This window comes from Pseudonaja textilis, chromosome 10 (assembly GCF_049901715.1).
Source record: "Pseudonaja textilis isolate UNSWEBS1 chromosome 10, rPseTex1.2, whole genome shotgun sequence".
NCBI lineage: Eukaryota > Metazoa > Chordata > Lepidosauria > Squamata > Elapidae > Pseudonaja > Pseudonaja textilis.
Window position 1 is genome coordinate 4619253 of NC_141999.1, and position 23802 is coordinate 4643054.

The 23802-nt window shown below is 42.0% G+C and overlaps 2 protein-coding genes across 6 annotated transcripts in view; both read left to right on the top strand.

Moving 5' to 3' along the window:
- COL16A1 (collagen type XVI alpha 1 chain) overlaps window positions 1–1595 on the top strand; it is a 218845-nt gene extending 217250 nt beyond the window's left edge. For all 5 annotated transcript variants that reach the window (XM_026702697.2, XM_087939551.1, XM_087939553.1 and 2 more), the window contains one exon: window positions 330–1595. In XM_026702697.2, coding sequence (XP_026558482.2) covers window positions 330–532 — 203 coding nt within the window. In that variant the 3' untranslated portion in view covers window positions 533–1595. The remainder of the gene's footprint in view (window positions 1–329) is intronic.
- A 10056-nt stretch (window positions 1596–11651) lies between these two features.
- PEF1 (penta-EF-hand domain containing 1) lies at window positions 11652–23592 on the top strand. Its single transcript, XM_026702694.2, has 5 exons — window positions 11652–12093; window positions 14871–15153; window positions 16365–16520; window positions 20483–20626; window positions 22424–23592. Exons 1-5 carry the CDS (start codon window positions 12067–12069, stop codon window positions 22651–22653), a joined length of 840 nt encoding a protein of 279 aa, XP_026558479.2. The 5' UTR covers window positions 11652–12066; the 3' UTR covers window positions 22654–23592.
- Window positions 23593–23802: the final 210 nt, after the last annotated feature.

Genomic DNA, 23802 nt, shown 5'->3' on the forward strand with positions numbered 1-23802 from the left:
GAGGCCTTCAACAGCAAGATCAACCTATTTGGCTCAACGCTGAGCTTTCTAACAGATTCAAATCAACATTCCCTGAAAACTTTCTTCACAAAGAAATGAGGCCTTCCCAACACACCTTTCCCCAACCTGGAATTTTTTTCAGGTTTGTGGACTTTACTTCCAGAATTCTTTAGAGTGGAGAATTTTGGGAGTTGAAGTCTACTGGTCTGAAGAGCATCCTCACGGGAAAGGTTTCTCCAATGTTTCCTATAATTTCAGGAAAGGAAAAACAGACCACCGAATGTAGGACTCTCCATTATACTTGTCTATTTCTTGTTTTCCTTTCTCAGGTATCCAGGGGCCTCCAGGTTATGGGAAAATGGGTCTTCCAGGGCCTATGGGGCAGCAAGGTATTCCGGGCATCCCAGGGCCACCAGGAATCACAGGCCCTCCTGGGAAAGTCGGTCACTGCAATCCTTCAGACTGTTTTGGCATGATGCCCATGGAGCAGCCCATGTACCCGCCCAAAAACATGAAGGGGCCTATGGGCTAAAGAATATTCTCCTTTCCGCCCCCACAAAGGACTCCATTTGGAATAGCCAAAGATCAAGTCTTCCATCATGACTAGCTGTGATGATGCTTTCATTGTTGTTAATATTTTGACTATATTTTTCTCCAGTGGAGTTCAACTTCTTATCATGATGGCATTTTTTTTTAAAAAAAGATCTACCAGGATATCTGTGTCTGTCTGTGTATGTATGTGTGTGTGTGCGAGAGAGAGAGAGAGAAGATTTCTGTGTGTGAATGTCTCCATATTCTGAGTGATTTTTACCGACGGTGAGCAAAATCTATTCAAGACAAAACTTCTGCTCATTATTTTCCCGCCTCATTAGGAGTTATTATTTCCACAATATAGACGAAATCTGTTAAAAATTTTAAGAAAATATGCAAAGGGGAGACGGGGAAGAGGAAATACTGTGGTTTAATTTCAGTTTTGATTGGGTTTTCCCTTTTAGAATGAGTTATAATGGGTATCTGGAAAGTAAGAGATAAACAGTTCTAAAATGCAATTGATAGAACAAAAATTGCCTGAGTATGGAATCACACCAGCAGAGCCATCGCAAATCAAGAAGTTGTCACCTATCACTTCTTGAGAGCACACACCGAGAAGGGCTGCCCTACCTAGCATTTACACACCTCTCTTGGAGCAAATTGCACAAGTAAATGCAGCAGAATTTACTTCTAGTAGATATATATAAAATTGTACAGGAAAAAAAAAATCACTTCATACTCGGAGACATTCCCCCCCTTAATTGAAATGAAAAAGTGGAACAGAAATTAATGTATTAAAAATTGTGTTGTCTTTGGAGAGGGGAAAAAAAATGGAAAGAACTCCTGAACTTAAAACAACTTGTGTGGTATTTAGGATGTATGAATGGGAATATCATCTTATGGTGTAATTACTTTTCCAGATGTCCAACATTCTGTTTTCTTCCTGTTGTACGAAATGTGTGGGACCATGTACCTTCTGGAATTAATTAATTTTTCTTGAATGTTCCTGATTTTGTTTTTTCATTGTTTTTATATCAAATATATTGAGCTTCATCCAAACCAGATTTAATTCTAGTTGCTCATATGTCTGGGCATCAGAACTGTGAAATCCTGGAGGATCAGGGGAAGATAAGACTGGGGTGGGAGCGGTCATTATCTGTGGCTAAGATGCCCCTTCACGGTGGGAAATTGTGGAAGGAATAGCGGTTGTCCCTTGCCTGCTGTCACCTTCACACAAATAACCTGAATTATCTTATTTGCAATGACATAAATTATATAATTCTCATGATTTGCATGATGATCTCATGATCCAAGTAATATTATTGTGGCTTGTAGCAGACACCTGCAACTTCCTTTGACCACAAAAGAGAGAAAAAAATTCTTTACTTAATCCCCCTCCCCATTCTTCCTCCAAACGATCCACAAGGTCTTCCTTCAAACTTCAAATCACATCTATTCAGAAACTAGAATTGGCAGTAATCTAATCTTTAAGCCCCTTTATTAACTCTTTCAAGGTCCACCCCACCACAAACACAGAGATTATGTGAACACACTGTGTGCCCCTTACATTCTTGACCCAAATGGGTCTCCCCTAGAGGAGAATCTCTCTCACACATGCACATTTGGGCCATTGACCCCAAGAGTTAACCATCACCACCCTAATTTTAATGTTTAAATAAATGATGCCTTGTTTCCTAATTGGTATTTGGCTCATGTTCATTTCAAACCACTGATTTACAAGCCACCATTAGGTCATTCTGTCAGCAAAGTCCATTCAATGAACAGGTACAGTAGAAGCAGAGAAATGAACTGTAATGTGGAATCCTTGGTGCTCCCTCAGCTTGGTTGTTTTCCTGCAGATGTTTCATTACCCAACTAGGTAACATCATCAGTGCATTAGTGTACAGTGACTAGTTATGTCAGTGACTATAGTCTTCTATTAGAAACATGTAGACTAGCAACCCCTGTTGGTTCATCATGCAGCTTTGGTCCTTTAGATAAAAATAAACACATTCTCATCAGAAATCATTTCTGCAATGATAGGATCTTGCCTCAAGGCAAGGCAACATGGTGACTGTCCTTCTCGTTGTCATGCCATAGACAAAAATTTTCTGACTGTATTTTTGAATGATGAAACCACAAGCCTGCTAGTCAAAAACGGTATGAGTTTCCTCCCCTTAGCTCCGCATGGCGTGCGTAGCAAGTTCATCCCACTCTCTAGCAGCTACCATGATCCCCTGTGCTACTAAGTCTTTGGTCCTACACAACACCACCAAGATCTCCTCTTTGTGAATGTCCGTCTCTCATCTCCACCTCATCTTTCGAAAGAAGCAAGTTGCTGCTCATCATTTTTCAAGTCAGAAGATAACTCCCGAGGAACATGGTGACAGCTTCTTCCCCCATGACAAGGCTGCTGGCCAAAAGACTAAGTGGCTTCTTTCCTCTGTCAATCTCGAAAAAGGAAAGAGCAAGAGTAAAATGGTCCTGCTTCTATGTCAGATAAACACCACAGAACAACATCCAGCAGAGATTTTCAAGCATTAGAGAAAATATTTGTAGTTACTCCTTCAAAGGGGTATCAAGAGGCTGATCCATCAAGTCAAGTCATTCTCTTCAAAATGTGGCTTGCTGCAAATTGATCAGAGAAAACCACACATAAATTCTTGATGGTCATATTTTCATAGTTGTCTCTGGACTGAAAAAAGCGTATGATTTGAGAAGAACAAGAGATAGATTTTTTTTTTAAATGAATTGGCAATTTTGGGAACAATAATTCCATAGAAGTCACCAGCATTCTTTAGCTGTCAGCTCAGGTTTTATGACTTTTTCTATTTGTTTTTGTTCTCTCTCTCTCTCTCTCTCTCTCTCTCTCTCTCTCTCCCTCCCTCCCTCCCTCCCTCTCTCTCTCTCTCTGAACAAGGACTATCCATTTAGCTGAAAAGCTCCACAACAAAACTCCAATCATCTATCCAATGGTGTGGATACTCCATAGCACTTCATGTCCATAAGCCCAGAGGGAAAATTGCTTCAATATTGACAATGATGCCAGTTCCTCCATATTCCTTTTTTCACCACCGTCACAGCTTTGCAAAAGTGTATAAATTCACATCAAAAACCTGCTATTTTCCCACTTCACCTTTTGCTATGGGCATCCTCTTTCCCATTGCAAAGACAGTATTTGTCCATGTGTGTACAGAGGTGGGAAATGTATCTGCTTGTATCTGCTCTTAAAATGTTGCTCCTATAGATGTACTGATTCACAGAGCAATGGGTTATATGAAGCAATTACCAACCTCTAGCAGATAACATCCAAATTATTATTCTCAGAAATTATTGTTCTGGGACTATTTACTCACACATTCCCTTCCCTAAGCTATATGGCTCCAGTCAAACATTTTGTTGCAAATTACAGCTTATTTCAACATTGCAAAACACAATACTCTGATAGGACATCTCGGTACAAAGTACTTGCTAGTACTTTAGTTTGCATTCAGATGTATGAAATACTTGCAGGTATATAAATGACAAAAGTTTGGTGCGGTGATTAGAGTCACCAGGCTAAGAATGGGAAACCTTGAGTTCCAATTCTGAAAGCTGGCTAGCTGGGTAGCTTGGCCCAGTTCCTGTTTCAGCCGGAGAAAGAAGAGCAAGCCACTTCTGAAAAATTGTTGGCAATAAAACTGAGTCCTTTCTTTCTTTGTTTCATTCCTTCCTCCATTTGTTCCTTCCTCCTTCCTTCCTATTTCATTCTCACTTTCATGTTTCATTTCTTCCTATTTCATTTTTGCTTTTGCTTTTTCTTCCTTCTTACCTTTTTCCTTCTTGTTTTCACCTTTCCTTTCCTTTTTGTTGGAAGAAACGTCCCTCTGGGCTCAGTTCCAAGTGGGAAGAAAGACACTGGAAACATGGAGGCTATTTGGAAAGATGATTTAATGGTGGACAGGACCACGTGGTTTGAAGTCCTGGCTGGCTGACCACATGGAGGAGAGTGAGATATATTTATACCCTCTCTTGGGCTTTGAACTTGCTTCCTGTCCCTGTTAAAGAAATGTATTCTGATTGGTTGCCAGACTCCCATGGAGCCATGAAGGGGTCACTTTGTAGGTTGTCTTGAGTCCCAGGTTTGCTTGAATCTTGCTGGGTGATGTTAATCTTCCCAGGTGCCATGTGGTGAGATGGGTAGAGGGCTAATCCTATCATGTCCTGAGAGTGAAGGTCTTTCGTGTTGTGGATAAGCTGGCCCAGCCTTTTGTCTAGTAGATAGGATGGCACAGTCTATTTCTGGGGCTATTAAGAAAGTTGGGGGGCTGCTTTCCAAGAACATGTTTCTCCTTTTTTCATCCAGGGAAGTATAATTGGTCTTCAACACCAATAAGACCAAGGAGCTTATACTGGATTATAGAAGGAACAGATCAGACATCCAGCCCTTGCTTATCAATGGAAACCGAATGGAGCAAGTGGCCAGTTTTAATTTTCTGGGTGTTACCCTAAAAGAGGACCTGAACTGGGGTGCCCACATTGCAGCCCTGGTCAAAAGGGCCCAGCAGAGATTATACTACCTGAAACTTCTCAGAAAACAAGAAGTGTATGGAAAACTGCTGGTAACCTTCAACCGCTGCACCACAGAGAGCATTTTAACATACTGCACCTCTGTATGGTTTGCCAATTGCACAGTGGCAGATAGCAAAGCACTCCAGAGGGTTAATGTCATTGCACAGAAGATCATGGGTTGCCCTCTCCCCTCTTTGGAAGAGCTTTATAGCTCCCGCTGCCTTAAGAAAGTTCAAAAGATTCTCAAAGATCCATCTCATCCTGGGAACCCTTTTTTTTTAACTATTACCATCTGGGAGACGGTACAGAATAATAAAAATAGGGACAAATAGGCTGAAAAACAGCTTCTATCCCAAGGCACTAGCTCTTTTGAATTCTGCTGTATAGTGCAGTGTTGGTGCGGTGTTGGGGGTTTTCGGTTCAATGTCTGAAGGGTGAAGGATGTGTGTTTGTGTTTATTTTCATGGTCATGATGTGCACTGAAGATGGTGTTTGATTTCGTTGTTCGAGGTGCAATGACAATAAAGTAAAGTAATATTCTGCCTTTTTAATGTTTCCTAGAATGCTTCATTCTTCTAGAAAGGTGAGTGCTAACTTTCTACACTTTTATTCTTAGTTTTCCTACCTTCCATTCCTTTCTCTCCTTTTGATTCTTTCTTTCCCATTCTCATTTTTTTCCTTCCTTCCTTCCTTCTCCCTCCCTCCCTCCAAAACAACAGCAAAAAATAAATAAAATCCAGCCCTTTCAATAATAAAATGAACTCTGAAACAGAACCACAAAATATTTGAAATACGCCTTTCTTTCAAGAGAAGTAAACTTTTGAGAAACTGCATGTACATTTTGGCACAGTGACTATCTGAACAAAGAGAAAGTGATGCTTTCAAAAGTAACATAAGGAACAGCAATGAAATATCAGGAAATTGGAGTTCTGGCATCAAGTAAGAATAGGGAAAAGGGAAAATATTGCAGGATGAAAATGATTTGTTTTGGCACACAAGCTGTAACTATGGGAGCATTACAGAACCTCAACTGATGGCGTGGTTTTGTGTCTCAGTAAATGATGCCATGAAAAGAATTTGCTCATCCTCGGGACTCGATGCCTTTTTGTCAGTAAAATTGTTTCTTCGAATCAATTTGTTATCCACGGATTTTGTCTCCCCTTTTTTCTACTCCGTCTTTTCAGCCTTCTGGATTGACTTGCTTATAACGAGCGATGCTTCTGGCTCCTGCTTGTTGAATGAAATAACACCCTGTGCTACCCTGTTATTTATTCCCATTCCGCTAGATAGTAATTCAGACATTAAAAATAATGCCTGTGTAGCCGCATGCCTTAAATGTGATTCCACAAAGATTTGTGGCTCTATTATTGCAATGACAGGATCTTTTTTTTCCCCTTTCGTAGCATTTTGCTACAGGTAGTGGGTCTGCTTTTCAGATCAACCAAATGCCATGACAGATAATCCTACCGAAATGCAAGGCCCCTGGAGGCCTTTTCCCAATTGCATTAGGTTGAGCTATTCTTGCTCCCCCACTCAACAAAGCTGGCCTTTCAAACTTTTGCAAAGGTTGTTTTTTGTAGCCATAAATGAATTGTTCTAAATTAAATATATGATGAAACTTGCCCCTTTGATCAAAGATCACAACAGGAGGCAGCGCCTTGTGACCTTGGGTGATTTTGAAAAGAAGGGTTGAATTTAATTAGGATGGCAAACTGCTCCAAAAAATAATAATCCCAAATTTAGAGTTTAGATTGAAAAGAGGGCAAAAGTTGTTTTCAAAAATCTCCCCAAATCCTGCACTGATTCCAAAAATGGGGGTAAGGGACGGGTAGTCCTCAATTGATGGCCACAATGGAGCCCAACGTTTCCAAAGATGGTTAAGTCAGCTTTGCCTCATTTTGTAACTTTTCTTTCCACAGTTAAGTGAATCACCGCCGTTGTTAAGTTAGTAACACCGTTTTCAAATGAATCTGGCTTCCCCATTGACTTTGCTTGTCAGAAGGTCACAAAAGAGTATCACAGGACACTGGAAGCCTCCTAAATAACATGCCAGTTGCCACGAGCCCGAATTTGGATCGCGTGACCATAGAGATAGCAATAGCACTTAGACTTATATACCGCTTCATTGTGCTTTACAGCCCCGTCTAAGCGGTTTACAGAGTCAGCATATTGCCCCCAACAATTTGGGTCCTCATTTTACCCACTTTGGAAAGATGGAAGGCTGAGTCAGCCTTAAGCCTTGCAGTAGGAGTAGCTTGTAGTACTGCACTCTAACTGCTGCGCAGCCGAGATCCTGCAATTGTGTATAAAACATTTTTCAGTGCCGTTGTAACTTTGAACAAGCATTTGAACAAGCATCACTAAGCATTTTGTTGCAAGTCAAGGACTACCTAAATTTCTCACTTAATGATGGTAATTGCGAGTGGGCTTTCCATCACCAATAAATGTAGTCATAAAGCATGCTATCCACATGACTGCATCCTTTAGCAATGGCAATCCTGGCTGTCTCTGTTGCCATCGTTAAGCAAGGATCACATAGCCAGGCTCCTTGGGAGAAAAAGTGATGGGAATGTGAGCGAATAATCTGGGCAACATACAATTTTCCCCATCAGTTTCCAAGAAGGAAAGTGGCAAATGGCAGCCACACAACTTCAGGTTGCTGCAACCATGTGAGCCTGTTGCCAAGCACCCAGTTCACAATCACATGGAATCATGGAGTCCTAGGGCTAGAAGGGACCCTGGAGGTCTTTTTGTCTAACCCTGTGCTCAAGCAAGAGATCCAGTACCAAAGATAGGCAACTATGGCTCCTTTACGACCTACGGACTTCATTCCCAGAATTCCTGAGCCAACTCTGGGAGTTGAAGTCCACAGGTTGTAAAGGGGCCATAGTTGCCCATCTCTGCCCTATACCATTCCGGACAAATGGTTGACCAATCTCTTCTTGAAATCTTCCAGTGATGGAACACCCACAATTTCCAGAGGTAAACTATTCCACCAATTGTTAATTAATTGTTAATTAATTGTTCTCAATTCTAAGCTGGGTCTCTTTTTTCATAATCATCTGTCCATTACTTCTTATCCTGCCTTCAAGTACTATCCCATCCCTGTGGTGGCTTCAAGTATTAGAAGCCACCACAGGTTTCTTCCTTAGGCTAAACATACCAAGTTTCCTTAGCTGCTCATCGTGCCATTTAACATCCAGATCCCTTAACTTTGTTGTGCTTCTCTGCACTCTTCCTGGGGCCTCAGCACCTCACCACATGACAGGGATGCTGTGATGGCCAGAACTTTGAAGACCGGTTCTAAGTCCCCTTAGTTCACCATGATCATAACAGTTGCTGAATGAGTGGTTGCACTCCAAGGACCCTTGACTGGAGTCTAAAACATGTGAAGAACAGTTACAGGAATTGGGTATGGAAAAAAAGAACTAGGGGAGGCATGATGGCAATGTTCTAATATTTGAGTGGCTTCTACAAAGATGAGAGGGTCAAACTATTTTCCAGACAACTAAAAGGCAAGATGAGAAACAATGGTTGGAAACTAACCAAGGAGAGAAGCAACCTAGAAGTAAGGAGAAATTTCCTAATGGTGAGAGCAATCAACCAATGGAACAACTTGCCAATTGAACAACGTGCTCCACTGTTGGTGGCTTTCAAAAAGGGACAGGACAATCATTTATCTGAAATGATATAGGGCCTCCTGCTTGAGCAGGGGGTTGGACTAGAAGACCTCCAAAGCCCCTTCCATTATTCTATGTTTTACGTTCCACCTTTCTTTGAAAATACTGTATCGGATGCTAGAAAGGCTGCAGAAAGCTAAAAAATACAATAGAGAGATCTGGCCACCTTGGTAAAGACATCTTACAACTAAATCACTGAAATTCATTCTCCTTTGGGGAAAAGAAATCAAATTCATTTTCATCAAATTGAATGGAAACGGGTAGGAATAAAATGCAGGATATTTACTCATAATGCTAATTCAGTTCCTAAACAAAACATGACAGGATTTTTGTTTGAAAATTACTCAGTAATTTCCAATTTAGTTCTCACCCAACACTCTCCCAGTCAGTCCCCATATGTTCAGAACAAGCACACACACACAATTCAGATCAGCCAGCAAATACATAGCTCCCTGTTTATTTCTTACACCTTAGCCTTCATTTATTCCAGCCTTAACCCTTTTATTTCCACAACAGCAATAGAATAAGGTGGAAAGTAGGATACCAGGAGATCCCTCCTCTTGTGTATCATGAAGGAAACAATTTGATGATAGTGATAATACTATATATCCAATAGTTTTTCTTCTTAATTCTAATAGAATAGAACAGAATAGAATAGAATAGAATTCTTTATTGGCCAAGCGTGATTGGACACACAAGGAATTTGTCTTGGTGCAAATGCTCTCAGTGTACATAAAAGAAAATATCCATTCATCAAGAGTCAAGAATCATAAGGTACAATACTTAATAATATTTAATAATTTCCCACAAAAGCAAAACTATATTTACTTTAGGGCAGATATTTACCATGGAGAGATAGTTCTCAATTTACAATCATGTGTTTATTGACTGTACAAGTTATGGCTGATCTGAAAAAGGGGACTTGCAGCCCAGTTTTGAAGTTCTGACAGTCATGCCTTCTATGGTCACATGATTGAAGATATTTTCTAGAGATATTAGAGATATTTTCACATGGCACTTTACAATGGTTTTGCCGAAAACTGGCACTTATTTCTAAGCTTTGGCAAAACTGCATCGGTAGCGAACCATTGATTTGCTTGATGACCATGGCATTTTCTTAATGATTTTACGACAGCCATGTTCACTTAACAACTGCCGCAAAAAAAAGGTCATAGTCAGGTCTACTCTCATGATTACTTACTTTACTCCATCAGGACTTACGACCATGATTGCCAGGCTGAATTATGATTGTTGGTCGAGGACCACGTTACTATAACTGGCATCTGGCATACTATAACTTAGAGCTGATATTTCAACTCCCCTGCTTCTCTTTGCTACGTCGCTTCCAAGGTGCTATGTCTGTCCACGCCATCTTGCTTCTAATCAAGAAGATACCCACTGAGGATGACTCCTGTAAAGCCCACAGGATGCCACTCTTGTGCCACTGCTTAATTTCCCATGCAAACTGAACCAGCAACCTAAAATCCCCAGATACTGCACTCACTGCACACCCAACATAACTCCTTGTCTGTCCTTTCATAAGGAGAAGCTTCACTACAACTAGCAAGTCAACACACTCAGTGATTTCCTCAAGGCTGAAAAACATGTCTTAGGGCAACGATGCTTTCATGTCAGACTCCTGATGACCGTCTGGATTAGCTCCTGCAGTTTTCTTGGCAAGGTTTTTTTCTGAAATGGTTAGGTATTGCTTTCTTCCTAGGGCTGAGAAGGGAAGGACTGGATCAAGGTCCAAGGTGGTTTTGTGCCTAAACCAGGACTAAAATTCATGATTTTTCCAGGCTGGTGCCTTCACCACTGCATCAAACTGACTAATTGCACCCCAGATTTGGCATAATTCCAAGGTTGTGAGCTCAGAAAGAGATAACCAGGATCCCATAACATCATAGAACATAACCTAGTTCTATTATTATTACGAGTAATCCTCGACTTATGAACACAATTGAGCCCAACATTTATATTGCTAATCGAGACATTTGTTAAGTGAGTTTTGCCTCTTTTTACAACCTTTCCTGACACATTTTTTTAAAGTAAATCACTGTGGTTCTTACGTCAGCAACATGATTCTAAAGTGAATCTGGCATGACTCCAGGACACTGCAACAGTCATATGAACCAGTTGCCAAGCATCCAAATTCTGATCACGTGACCTGAGATGCTGCAATGGTCATAAGCATGAAAAATGGCCATAAGTTCCTTTTTTCAGTGCCATTGTAACTGTGAATGGTCACTAACGGAACTATTGTAAGTCAAGGATACCTGTATTACCACCACCGCCATCATTCCTTATCTGCTCAACACCCAACATTCAGCTGTATTTTTCAAACTCAGCAAGGTGTAGACTTCATCTCCTAGATTTCCCCAGCCAACTGGGATGGACTTTGATTCTGGGACTTGGTTGCTGAGGTTAAGAAATCCTGGCTTAGTCCTTCAAGGGTCTCAAGACTTAGTGGCTTTTTCTCTGAATTTGTACTCACTTTCCCCCTCAAAACAACCTATGCATGCTTTACCCAAGGAAGGAAAGATGAAAACGATAAAAGGTGTGATTCAATAGTGAGAGAAGCTTTTGGAAACCTGCCCAATAAGTCAGTAATCAGATTAACCCGCAAGTCACTGTCATCCCCCAATACATTAAGCAATAAACCAGGTTCACAAACCACCTTGATCCAACCAGGACTGGGCTGCATCAAGTGATTACAAAATCCGTCCGGGAAAAGGCTCTGTAACAAGATCCGCACTGTATTTTTGGCCAAAAATGTTGGGTTTCCCCTCCAAAATATTTCATTCTTCTAGGAGGGAGGGGCTTCCCACAAAGTATTTGATAAAACACAGAACGTGAATGATTAAACACTGTATATTAAAGAGAGTAGACGCCACTCGTCGGCACCTGATTGGCACATACTAGTGATTTTGGGACGAGCCTACCTTACAGGGCTTGTGTAAATGCGGGCAGAGTAACACACACATTTATCTAGGCCGCTGGCGTATTTCTGTTCTGATGCAAACCAGAACAGAAATACGCCATACGGACGATTGGAAAGTTATGGGCTGCCCCACCTGACAACGTCTAACCGCCCCACTTAGTGGGGAAGAAGAAAACCGCATCTTGCCCTTTTATAGCGTTCACGCTCGCGAAGCCCCGCCCACCCAGGTGAGTGACAGTTGATCCGCCCACGTTCGTGCTCCCCCCCTCGAGGGTCATCTCGTCCAATCAACTAGACCGGGGGGGGTGGAAGGGCGGAGAGAAAGAAGGAAGGGCGTTCCCGCGCGACAAGAAGGAAGATTTCATGGCGGCCAGTTACCCGTATGGGCAGGTGAGGCGGCGTGCACGCGCGCGAAAGAGGCGTCGGGCTCACCTCGCCGCGCGGTGGTCGACGGGAGCCCCCGTACCCGAAAGCGAGATCGAGTGGGCTCTGGATTGAAGGGGCTGGAAGTTGCCTAGGCAACCAGAAAGGGGTGGGGAGAGCCGAGAGGATGGCCCCGGCAAGAAAACGAATCCCGCTTCTCGGGGTGACGTCACGGTCAGGCCAACGGAGTACTGTAGTGATGTCATTGTGTGTGGGGGGGAATGGAGATTGTTGGGGATGGAGGGGAAGGAAGGAAGCTCCCCAAAACAAGGTTAGGAAGTGTTTTCATTGGCTGGGGGAATTCTGGGAGTTGAAGTCCGCCCACTTTCACAGTTGCTGAGCGGGAGTGACACCCCCTTGGGGAGCCTGGTGAGTTAGTTAACGCTCAGGGTGTTGTGCAAGCGGGGGAACGTAGGTGGTTATTTCATCAAGAGTGGGACACAGGTCGTCTGAGGACAGCCCTCAAACGGCTCTTCTGCCAGGGGACCAAACTTTCCTCCCCATTCTGCCTTGGCTCACAAGAAACACAATGAAGCAATTAGGAAACACTTACAAAATCAGACTTTTGAAAGGGATAAAAACCAGGGACTCAGCCACCTGGAGGTCATCTGTGTCCCCAAAGCAAGACTGATGACAAAGTTTCAAAGGGGTTCACCGCCAAGGGTTGCTAATGCAAGTTGGGCAGCCGTATAAATTGGAGGGAATTGAATCAATAAATGCATAAAATACTTTGGCCATCTGACTCCTGCAGGGGAGGAGGGCACAGGCTGCCTTTAAGATTTAAGAGAAAAGTGGTGGTACTGGCAGAGCTTTTCTTGCAGAGATGAGAGAAGTGCATTCATTAAAACCTTGTCTTTTTACACACTTTGTGCCTTAAGGCCTGCTCCTTGTAACCTGCATTTTGCAATGAATCCGAATGTTCAAAAATGGCCATCTACCTTGGCTGCACACATGACTAAGGCTCAGAATAAGAGAAAAGTTGGAAGAGACCTTGGAGGTCTTCTAGTCCAACCCCTTGCTCAAGATTCACACCTTCCATTAAGCCAAGATTGTGTGGCTTATTGCAATATGTGAATCCAGCCTTCTTTTTTTTTTTTTAGCCCCTCCTGTATCTGTTCTGGTAATTTTGTCTTTCCTAATTAAATTCATTTCCAAGGATAACAACATGGATTCAGATGTCTCTCTTGATTACCTGGACCAAGTTATTAATTGAGTCATCCACTCTGCCAGGAAATTGACTTATCGGTGCATGACTGAAATCAGTCAGCAAGGTTTTCTGACATACTGCCACAAAGGTGGCAGGAGGCTTTATTTCTTTATTGCACCATGTGGAGAAATAAAAAACGTAGGGATGCATTGGAGCCCAAAGCCATCTTTTTCATTTCACTCTGGTTATTGGGATATTGCATTATTGAATATTGAGCTTTAAGACTTCATTATTGCCTTGTAATCAGGAAGGAAGAATCTTCCATCCTGTTCCTCAATAATAATAAAAAAAAACAGTTAACCAAACGGTTGGTTTAGTCTTGGGGTTGATAAATTGCTAAGATAAACCTTCCTTCTCTGGGTCAGTTGTGTTGGGGTTTAATAACTGGTATTTTCACGACACATTAAACTCATGCTCTCTGTCCCAGTTTAGCATGTGTGAACAAGACCTCTTCTGGGAAAGGAAATGCTCTTCGTTGTTTAGTGAAATTAAATTCATGGTGGTTCAGAATTGAAGCTCAATGTTAAGGAGATTTTATTTTAAATATGCATCAGTGTACTCGACTTCAGAATAAAAGGTATCTTAGACTGTTTCCAAGACACTGTTACAAGAGTTACAAGGAGCAAAGTATTGCATAAAAATTAACATTTTGGGGATTTGCCATTTTATATGCCTATTTCATTTCTTAAAAGACTATTAGCTATACACTATCAGCTAATCAATAAAATATTGGCAAAATTATCTCTATGGATCAATCTGGCTTTATCCCAAATTAAAATATATTTACCGCATCAGGAAATTATGAAATATTATACAATTTAATAAAATTAATGTCTTCTCTAGCCACTTGTTCTTTAGATATATTTAAAGCTTTTTGATTCTCTAAAAATAGAATTTTTAAAACAAATATTAAGTAAAATCAAACTTGGAGTTGGTATTTGTAAGATAATATAAAATGTTTATGGGCTAACTGAAGCTCAGACAATCCATGTTGCTGTCAAAAGAGCATATTTTACTGATTTCTCAGGCTGGCAATCAGTTCGGAGATAGAATCTGATACCTTCAACTGGGGAAATGTCTTTTTTATAGTTGCACTTGTGTTTTTCTACCCCTAAAAAATAATGTCTCTTTTCTTCTGGAGTAAGAAGAGTTGGACTTCATCAACAGCAAAAGTGGTGCTTCAGTTCTGTTTACCCTGATAACTTGATGAGGAGTTGCCAGGGGGGGTCAGGCGAGATCACAGCAGCAGGATGCCATTGTGTAAATGATGTGACTCACGTAAGGGGTATATTTTCCACCATGACTACTTCTTTATTTATACCACCACCAATTTCTACGAATGGCGTCCTAGCCATTCACAGCTTAGGGTATATACCTTTTGTAAGGCCGTAGGGTGGAACAAGGACCATTTCACAACCACGGAAGTTACGAAGAAGGAAAAAGGACCATTTCACAATAAGGGAGTGAGAAACCTAGGCCCTGTGCTGATTCATTGTCTGCCTTTTTACAGTTCCTTCCTTCTCTCATTCCTTGACAGGGCTTCCCTGGGACTGCAGGACAGGCTCCAGGAGCTCCTCAAGGCAGCTATCCTGGTGGACAGTATGGTAGTGGACTGCCTTCTGGAGGAGCATATGGGAGCCCAGCACCTGGAGGGCCATATGGGCCGCCGCCTAGCGGAGACCCATATGGATACGCTTCCTCTGGCCCTCCGGGAGGAATGTATGGGGGTGGCCCAGTCCCAGGAGGGTCGTATGGACAGCCTGCTAATCCCTATGGTGCTCCCCAGCCTGGAGCTTATGGAGCATCTTATGGTCCTGGAGGTGAGTGGTAGGAGTTCAGTTGTGTTTCAGTTCAGTTGTCAGCTATTCGTTGTTGAACCGGGGTATCCTGATTTATCTGGATTTGCTCTATTGACCATCCCTTTTCTCCCCCATCAGTTGCAACGTTGATCCCTTTTTTTTTTTTTAGCAAGCAAACATTTCAAACCAAGTCTGTTATCAGGTTTCCTCTCTTAAGAACCGGTTGATCTTGACCCTCAAATTTGCATTTTTCCACTGCAATGTTTTTGCCTCCCTTCTACAAAACCTGTGATTACTAGATCTGGAATTTCAAGTTATAGTGAGAAATGTGTGGTGTCGCTTGTTGGTTTGTTCTTACTTTGGAGCATTTCTTATCTGTTTTCTGGTTGCTGATCAAAAGCTGCAAATAAACCACAAACCTGCATTGGGGCAGGTTGTGAGCCAAGTAGCACTTTTTTTCTGGGCTAGCGACATTTTGCAAGTGTTTTTGGAATACAGAAGTGGCTACATTTTGCAGACTTTTTGAAAGCCTTTGAGATGAAACCATTTCCCAAAGGAGGCAAACTTGTCTGTAGCTCCAGGGCTCCCTCGGCTACACAAGCCAGGTGTTAAGGAACAACCCAGGTGCCTGTGACATCTCTCACTTATGGACTGGTTCCACAGCTGCAGCAGTGGGTGCCTGTTTTTTATTGCAGAATTGGAAAAACTGTCCGTAATTTGAATTATTCCTCTTAATTTAAACCAGGGGTTCGGAAAGGCATTCCTATTGCATTATTTATTAAGGTTCCAAGGTGAGAACTGAAAAGAACCAAAGTTGCCTTCCTAGGGAAATGGACATAGAACTTTGCCACTGTGCAAAAGCCTCCTAAACATAACAGCGTTTGCATCCTGCTGAAGCGAGATGCTTCTCCATGTTGGCATTGAGCCTTACAGATCATTGGCAGAGACCTCATTTGTTTTCTTTCTGTTTTTACAAGATTTTGCATCCCACTGCCTAAGTGAACTTTCTTCCCAAGGCTCACATTTAATATACTCACCCTACCCTTTTGGGGGGCGGGGGGCGTGGGGTGTGTGAAGAGGCTGATTCAGCAAAGGTTTGAGTCTCATCTTGTCCATTTGTCAGAAGCTTACTAGATGTTTCCTGTCAATGTTGGTGGGTACTTGGCATGCTCTGGTCAAAGGCCCCGCCTTCCTCTGTATATGTTCTTTATATCTCGTTCTTTCCCACACAGGCCACGTCCCCCCTGGTGTGGACCCAGAAGCTTTCTCTTGGTTCCAGAGTGTAGATGCTGACCACAGTGGCTACATCACGACCAAGGAGCTCAAGCAGGCCCTTGTCAACTCCAATTGGTCTGCTTTCAGCGATGATACTTGCTTGATGATGATAAGTAAGTTCAGGGTAAAAGAATTTATACTCAGTGTGGTGAAAAGCATGTGAGGACCCTGTAATACTGTAGGCCTGATTCCCCATCAGAGTCTCTGGAGCTATTCTCTACTAGGATGTGGCTGTCAGAAGATCAAGTACATCCATGCAAGACAGTTCAGAAAGCTTCCACACAATATTTTTTTTTAAAGGTGTTTGTATCTGAATGTGAACAAAATAGAATCTGTGGCTTCCCTTATATTTGCATTTTCTTGAGTCAGTATAATATATTTTTATGTTGTACCCAGACTAGATTTTCCCACTAAATCAGCCTTTATTGTGATCGAAGATCAGCATTAAAAGTGTGAGATACAAAGAATGTAAAAACATAACAAATATTTAAAAAGGCATTAAAAAACTAAAGATTATAAAAATAAAAAAACAAACTCTAAAAGGAGGGATAAAAACAAATGGACATAAAAACATGGCAAACAAAATCCATATAATACAATTAAATCTAATACAAATACTCTATAATAATAGTCTAGGCTAGGGTATGTTGTAGCAGGGATGGTATGTAAGAGCAGCAGGGAGGTGTAAAATCATCCTGTGTGCCTTGGTTATTTATGCAATAATGGTGCAAAGAGACTTACCGGTAATAGGAATCTCTCTCTATATATATATAGCCACTGGAGAAATCTTTTCAAGATATTCTGAAAAAATTAAGCTGCTGGTCAATCCCTACTTACTCATCCAATTTAGAATAGGAAGAGATAATTGAAGCCATCAAAGTTGATCTCCTTTGGTGCACCAATGCAAATTAAAGCATTTCTAAGCAGCAGCAGCAGCCCAGCTTCTTATCTGTACGCATCCAAGAAAGGTGCCCCATGCTCCTGTAGGCCTTTAGTCCCATTGGCTGAACATTCTTACTCAGGTTCTGCAAGGTGGCTTAAATTTAGCTCAAGGAAGAGCTTCACACCTTGGAGGAAACCCGATTCTCTTTGTTGAAGCAAAGAAACAACCTGCTGTGTCCCAGGGCAGCATCTCACCTGCCTCAAGAGTTTCCCTACATCCCTCACCTTTGTCACTTGTGAAAGCTGGGAGAGTCTTTTGATCAGACTTAATTGCTGGAGGAGATTCTGGCAAGTGCTGCTGGAGAAAACTGCAAGGAGACCCCAGCCTTCTCCAGCGGAAGGAAAGTTCTTTGAAGGTTCTGCACATGGGCAGAGTGTCCTTCCAGCTGTTGCATGAGCCAGAGGCTGATAAGCAGCTGCAAAGTAAACCAACATGGTTATTTCTCTCCACTTTTAGAAGGGGTCACTTTTCTTCACGAAGCCATTTCAAGGGAAATTTCACTCAATTTTTCATCAAAGCAAATCTCTTTGAAGATTTGCACAACCCTGGCTCTTAACATTAGGACATTTCCCCCCCTAGTATTCAACCAGAAAACTCCTTCCTGTCATTTTATAATCATTCTGTGTCTGCACACCGGGATGACAGAGAATAAGCCTTGTTCTTTGGACATTTTCCCTTCGGGTGTTTAAAGATTGTTCTCTTATCCCTTGTGATCATCTTTTCCTAAAGCTAAAGCTTCCAGCTCCTTCAATTCTCTCCTTTGGAAGAGCTCAACGCTGGGGATCCATGAAATAGTAAAAGAAGCAAATGTTATAGGCTGCTTTGCATGTAATAGAAAAGAGAACAGAATAATAGAATAATGAAGTGACTCAAACATAATGAAATGCTAAAGATAATTATAAACATAATTATGCTTGAAGTTCATGGATTTTGATGCTTCCCTCCCTCAAAGGAGCTGTTTCTTCCAACTGCATTTTTCTTTTCCCATGTAAACAAGGGAGAAGTTGTGTTTTTCTCCACTGTTGTTCCATGGCTAGTAATTTGAAACGCAAATAGGAGCTACAGGTTCTGCACGCATATACAGGTGAAACTCGAAAAATTTGAATATCGTGCATAAGTTCATTTATTTCAGTAATGCAGCTTAAAAAGTGAACCTAATATATGAGATAGACTCATTACATGCAAAGCAAAATAGTTCAAGCTGTGATGTGTCATAATTGAGATGATTATGGCTTACAGCTCATGAAAACCCCAAATCCACAATCTCAGAAAATTAGAATATTGTGAAAAGGTTCAATATTCTAGGCTCAAAGTGTCCCACTCTAATCAGCTAATTAAGCCATAACACCTGCAAAGGGTTCCTGAGCCTTTAAATGGTCTCTCAGTCTGGTTCAGTAGGAATCACAATCATGGGAAAGATTGCTGACCTGACAGTTGAGCAGAAAACCATCCTTGACACCCTCCATAAGGAGGGAAAGCCTCAAAAGATAATTGCAAAAGAAATTGGATGTTCCCAAAGTGCTGTACTGAAGCACATTAATAGAAAGTTACGTGGAAGGGAAAAATGTGGAAGAAAAAGGTGCACAAGCAACAGGGATGACTGCAGCCTGGAGAGGATTGTCAGGAAAAGGCCATTCAAAAGTTTTGGGGACTTTCACAAGGACTGGACTGAGGCTGCAGTCAGTGCATCAAGAGCCACCACACACAGACGGATCCTGGACATGGGCTTCAAATGTCGTATTCCTCTTGTCAAGCCGCTCCTGAACAACAAACAATGTCAGAAGTGTCTTACCTGGGCTAAAGAAAATCAGACCTGGTCTTTTGCTCAGTGGTCCAAAGTCCTCTTTTCTGATGAGAGCAACTTTTGCATCTCATTTGGAAACCAAGGACCCAGAGTCTGGAGGAAGAATGGAGAGGCACACACTGCAAGATCCTTGAAGTCCAGTGTGAAGTTTCCACAGTCTGTGTTGATTTGGGGAGCCATGTCATCTGCTGGTGTTGGTCCACTGTGCTTCATTAAGTCCAGGGTCAACGCAGCCATTTACCAGGAGATTTCGGAGCACTTCATGCTTCCTTCCGCAGATGAGCTTATGGGGAGGCTGACTTCATTTTCTAGCAGGACTTGGCACCTGCCCACACTGCCAAAAGCACCAAAACCTGGTTCAATGACCGTGGGATTACTGGGCTTGATTGGCCAGCAAACTCGCTTGACCTGAACCCCATAGAGAATCTATGGGGCATTGCCAAGAGAAAGATGAGAGACATGAGACCGAACAATGCAGAAGAGCTGAAGGCCACTATTGAAGCATCCTGGTCTTCCATAACATCTCAACAGTGCCACAGGCTGATAGCTTCCATGCCACGTCGCATTGAGGCAGTAATTGCTGCAAAAGGGGCCCAAACCAAGTACTGAGTACATATGCATGCTTATACTTTTCAGAGGTCCAATATTGTTCTAAGTACAATCAATTGTTTTATTGATTGCGTGTGATATTCTAATTTTCTGAGATTGTGGATTTGGGGTTTTCATGAGCTATAAGCCATAATCATCTCAATTATGACAAATCACAGCTTGAACTATCTTGCTTTGCATGTAATGAGTCTATCTCATATATTGGTTTTACCTTTTAAGTTGCATTACTGAAATAAATGAACTTGCACGATATTCTAATTTTTCAAGTTTCACCTGTATACCTTCCTCAATATCTAAATCAGTAAATTGGGCTAAAGAATAAGGATAGCGTCCCAAAGATAGTTCACCATTGCCTTTGGCATATTTCAAGGAGAATCATTTTCCCAATTTCAGCCAAGTCTTCGGTTCTTTCTCCTGATGTCTTACTGAAATACAGATGGCATTCTAAGGAACAGGATAAATTTAGAAGATGTTCTTAAATAGGTTCAAATGGTATGCTAGTGCTTTTTTTTGTTTTTTATATTTTTTTTTCCGTCCCAGTTTTTCCTGGGTTGAATAAATGGGTGAAGATTTTGGAAGCTTGTAAAAAGCTTCTACCTGTTTAAGCAGTCTCAAAAAGTGGTATGATCTCTCAGCTTTTGGTTAGGGGAAAGTAGTTATTATACCGGCAATGAAACGTTACTATTTAGTGCTCCGCTCTTGCCTTTCTGTCTTGGCAGACATGTTTGATAAAAGCAAATCTGGTCGGATCGATCTCTATGGGTTTTCAGCCCTGTGGCGTTTTATTCAACAGTGGAGGAATCTGTTCCAGCAGTTTGATCGGGACCATTCAGGAAACATTACTTCTAGTGAGCTACACCAAGGTGAGAAAATTGAGGTTGGAGGTGGCAATGTTCTCCGTTGGTTTTGACTTTAGATTGTCAGGTCCTTGGAATTCTCTGAGCTTGGTGGTTTTCTTGCAGACATTTCATTACCCCGTTAGGTAACATCATCATTTGCACCATTCCATTCTAACACTGAAGATATTACCTAGTTGGGTAATGAAACACCTGCAAGCAACCAGCCAAGCTCAGAGAGCACTGAAGATTCCACACAGCATCTCCAGCAGCTAACACCCAGATAAGCAGGGATTAACACCAGACAAATAATACTCGGATCAAGGAACTGCCAAGGAGAAAAATTATACCCCACTGACATCAGGGTAAGCCACTGTATATAAGAGAGAGCAAACCCCACTTTGTTTTGGCACTGATGATATCTAGTTGGGTAATGAAATATCTGCAAGAAAACAACCAAGCTCAGAGAGCACCAAGGTCCCCACAGTTAAACTCTGAGCTTCCTCTATTCGAAATGACATTCCCTGTGGGTTGGATTTCCAAGAGTGGTGCTGGCATTCCAAAGTCAGGTTCCATTTTTTCCAGGATTCCTCAGCTTAAAATCTTATCCAAGGCTGGATCTACCACTGGCTCAGCCCAGTGTTCTTAGCTGTTATTGGCTGGATCAATCCCACTATAATTTCCACTATAAAAGATCCTAGGGTTCAATTTCTGGCATTTAAAAATCTGTTGACAAGCAGCAGATTATCTGGCAATCAAAGTAATACTGAGCTGTTGAGCCAAGTAGTTTAATAAAAAGACAGCTGCTTCTACCTGTCTGATTCAGTTCGTCAGAAAGCCACGCTCCTAAGGTGGATGTAGACTTCCTGGCAGGAAGGGCTGAGCTTGGAGACACAGAAAGCAGCTGTACGTCCACTGAAAGGAGAAGATGGCAAAGGAAGCAAAAATTGTGGGGGGAAACCTTAGGTTCCATTAATTGTCAGGTAGTTCTTCCATGTTGGAATGTTTGGCTGATATAAAAATATCAGTCATGCCACTCTGTCACCAACTATTTGAGTCATCAGCATGGTGGATTTTCACTAGGGATTAAGTGTGAGTTATGTTAAAGCTAGTTCTCACTTTGTCAGAGGAATACTATCTGATATCCAATCAATCCATTGCCATTTTGTTTATTCATTTAACAAATGTATATAGCCTCCCATCTACTCAAGACCACCCAGAAACAAAACATAATAAACTATTAAAAAACCAGTTCAAAAGAGCCAGGCTCGATGACTCTAAAAGTCACATTATCAGCATACCAAACAGAACTTGCCAGAGCTTGATTAAAATCCCAGCTCAGGGTCCAGGAGAAGAGCCAGGTATGTCCTATCTTCTGAAAGGCTAATAGGGTGGGATTGTCGGTGTCTTACAGCAGAGGTGCCATAATAGAAAAGTTGTTTTCCTTACCAGAGACATTGATTCATTGACAGGGCCAGGAGCGTGCCCATTTTCGCCAGCTCTAGTACGATGGGCAGAAACTACTGGGCCTGGGCAGTCTGACAAGGAAGGCTTTCGCTCTCCCCCAAAAGAGAGATTGATGTGGACGACTGCATAGTTCAGGCAGGAGAAAGAACTGCCCAAAGATGAACATTGGTTTCCCTGTAAATAGGGCTCACTTTTGATTCATAGCCTTAAAGTTTCTTAGCTTTTCTGCAATGAATTACTGATTAGGAAAAAAAAAAATCTTAGTATTTGGGAGATTGTTTAATTGGTTTCAACCCAACCCTGCTGGGGAGAGACTTGACAGATTCCTCTATCGCATTTCTATTGCTTCCCTTCCAGCTCTTTGCCAAATGGGGTACAACTTGAGCCCCCAGTTTTCCCAGCTGCTGGTGTCCCGTTATTCACAAAAGGGCTGCACTCCTGGCATCCAGTTGGACCGCTTCATCCAGACCTGCACTCTCCTTCAAACCATGACCGAAGCCTTCCGGGAGAAGGATACTGGCATGACGGGCACTGCACGGATCAGCTACGAAGATTTCCTCATGATGTCTGCTTCCCGCATGCTGTGAAACCTTTCCATCTGAGAAAGAGAGGGTGGGGGGTAACACTGAGGACCCTGCATTGGATGGTTGGCTTTCCAGCAAGACAGAGAAGGGAAGGCCACCGTGGGCACAAGGTGTTGGGGATGAAGGAAACTGAAATAGCCATCGTTTATTTTTATGAAGCTGATGCCTCAGTTCTACAAATGGACTCTTTGACATTGTTCTGCAGATAGATTTGATTGTTGTGGATTGTTGTTGCATCATGTAACTCCTAAGGGAAGAAATTGCTCACTCTATCAGATTTCCCCAATGGAAATTCTTCCAGATACACAGGAATTTATTCCCCAGAATCCTTCAGCCAGGTTGGTTGAAGATTCTGTTTGAATTGAACTCCAAAATAATCTGGAGGCACCAGGTCAGAACAGAGCACCTGATACCCTCTTCCCTAGATTTTCTTCTTTGGCCCCGGGCATAAAATTATATCAGCCTTCCATTTAGGATTATCTTCTGGCTTTGGAGCAAGTAGCCCAGCGTATTGAATAATAGCTCTTCTGAATTTTCCACCTGCATGTCACTATGAATTTACATGGGTCTACCTTGAGCAGACCTGGATTCCACAGCAGAAAGTGCCTGTAAGGTCAGACTGAGGATTCTGTCCCTGATGCCCCTTTGAAACCCAGCTCCCAGTTCACTATTAGGAGGTAGCCAGCATTCCATCTACCCATCCTGCCAAAATTTCCTTTTTGAGTGGACGTTCCTGGTTATCTTCATCTCCAGGTTATCACTCTTTGCTTCAAAACTACAGGTCCCCTTGCCAATAATTAGCTTAGGTGCTTGTCTTTTTTCTTGCCAATGTTTTGCTTGTAACTTTCATAGTGGCCCAAATCATGGTTAACGATGTGCTAGCCAGAGATGTATGATTTATACTTGAATGCAATGTACAATAAACAATCCCAAGCACTGTGATTCTTCTTCTCTTCCTCCTCCTTCTCCTTCAGTGTAATAAATCTCTAGAGTTACATGGGGACAGAATGGCACAGCCTAATTTAAAACTCTATAAAGTTTCTTTGGGGAAAAAAATGCTAAGATACAGATGTGAAAACTAAAACATGGTTAGAAGCTAGAGAACTGATGGAACAAGCATCCCTTTGGTGGGAGGTCTCTAAAGACTTACTA

Bases quoted from the DNA above. Each gene is read 5' to 3' on its own strand.
- PEF1 (XM_026702694.2), top strand. From the start codon at position 12,067: ATGGCGGCCAGTTACCCGTATGGGCAG. The intron at 16,521-20,482 runs GTAAGTTCAGGG...CTGTCTTGGCAG, and splicing joins TACTTGCTTGATGATGATAA to ACATGTTTGATAAAAGCAAA. The intron at 20,627-22,423 runs GTGAGAAAATTG...CTTCCCTTCCAG, and splicing joins TTCTAGTGAGCTACACCAAG to CTCTTTGCCAAATGGGGTAC.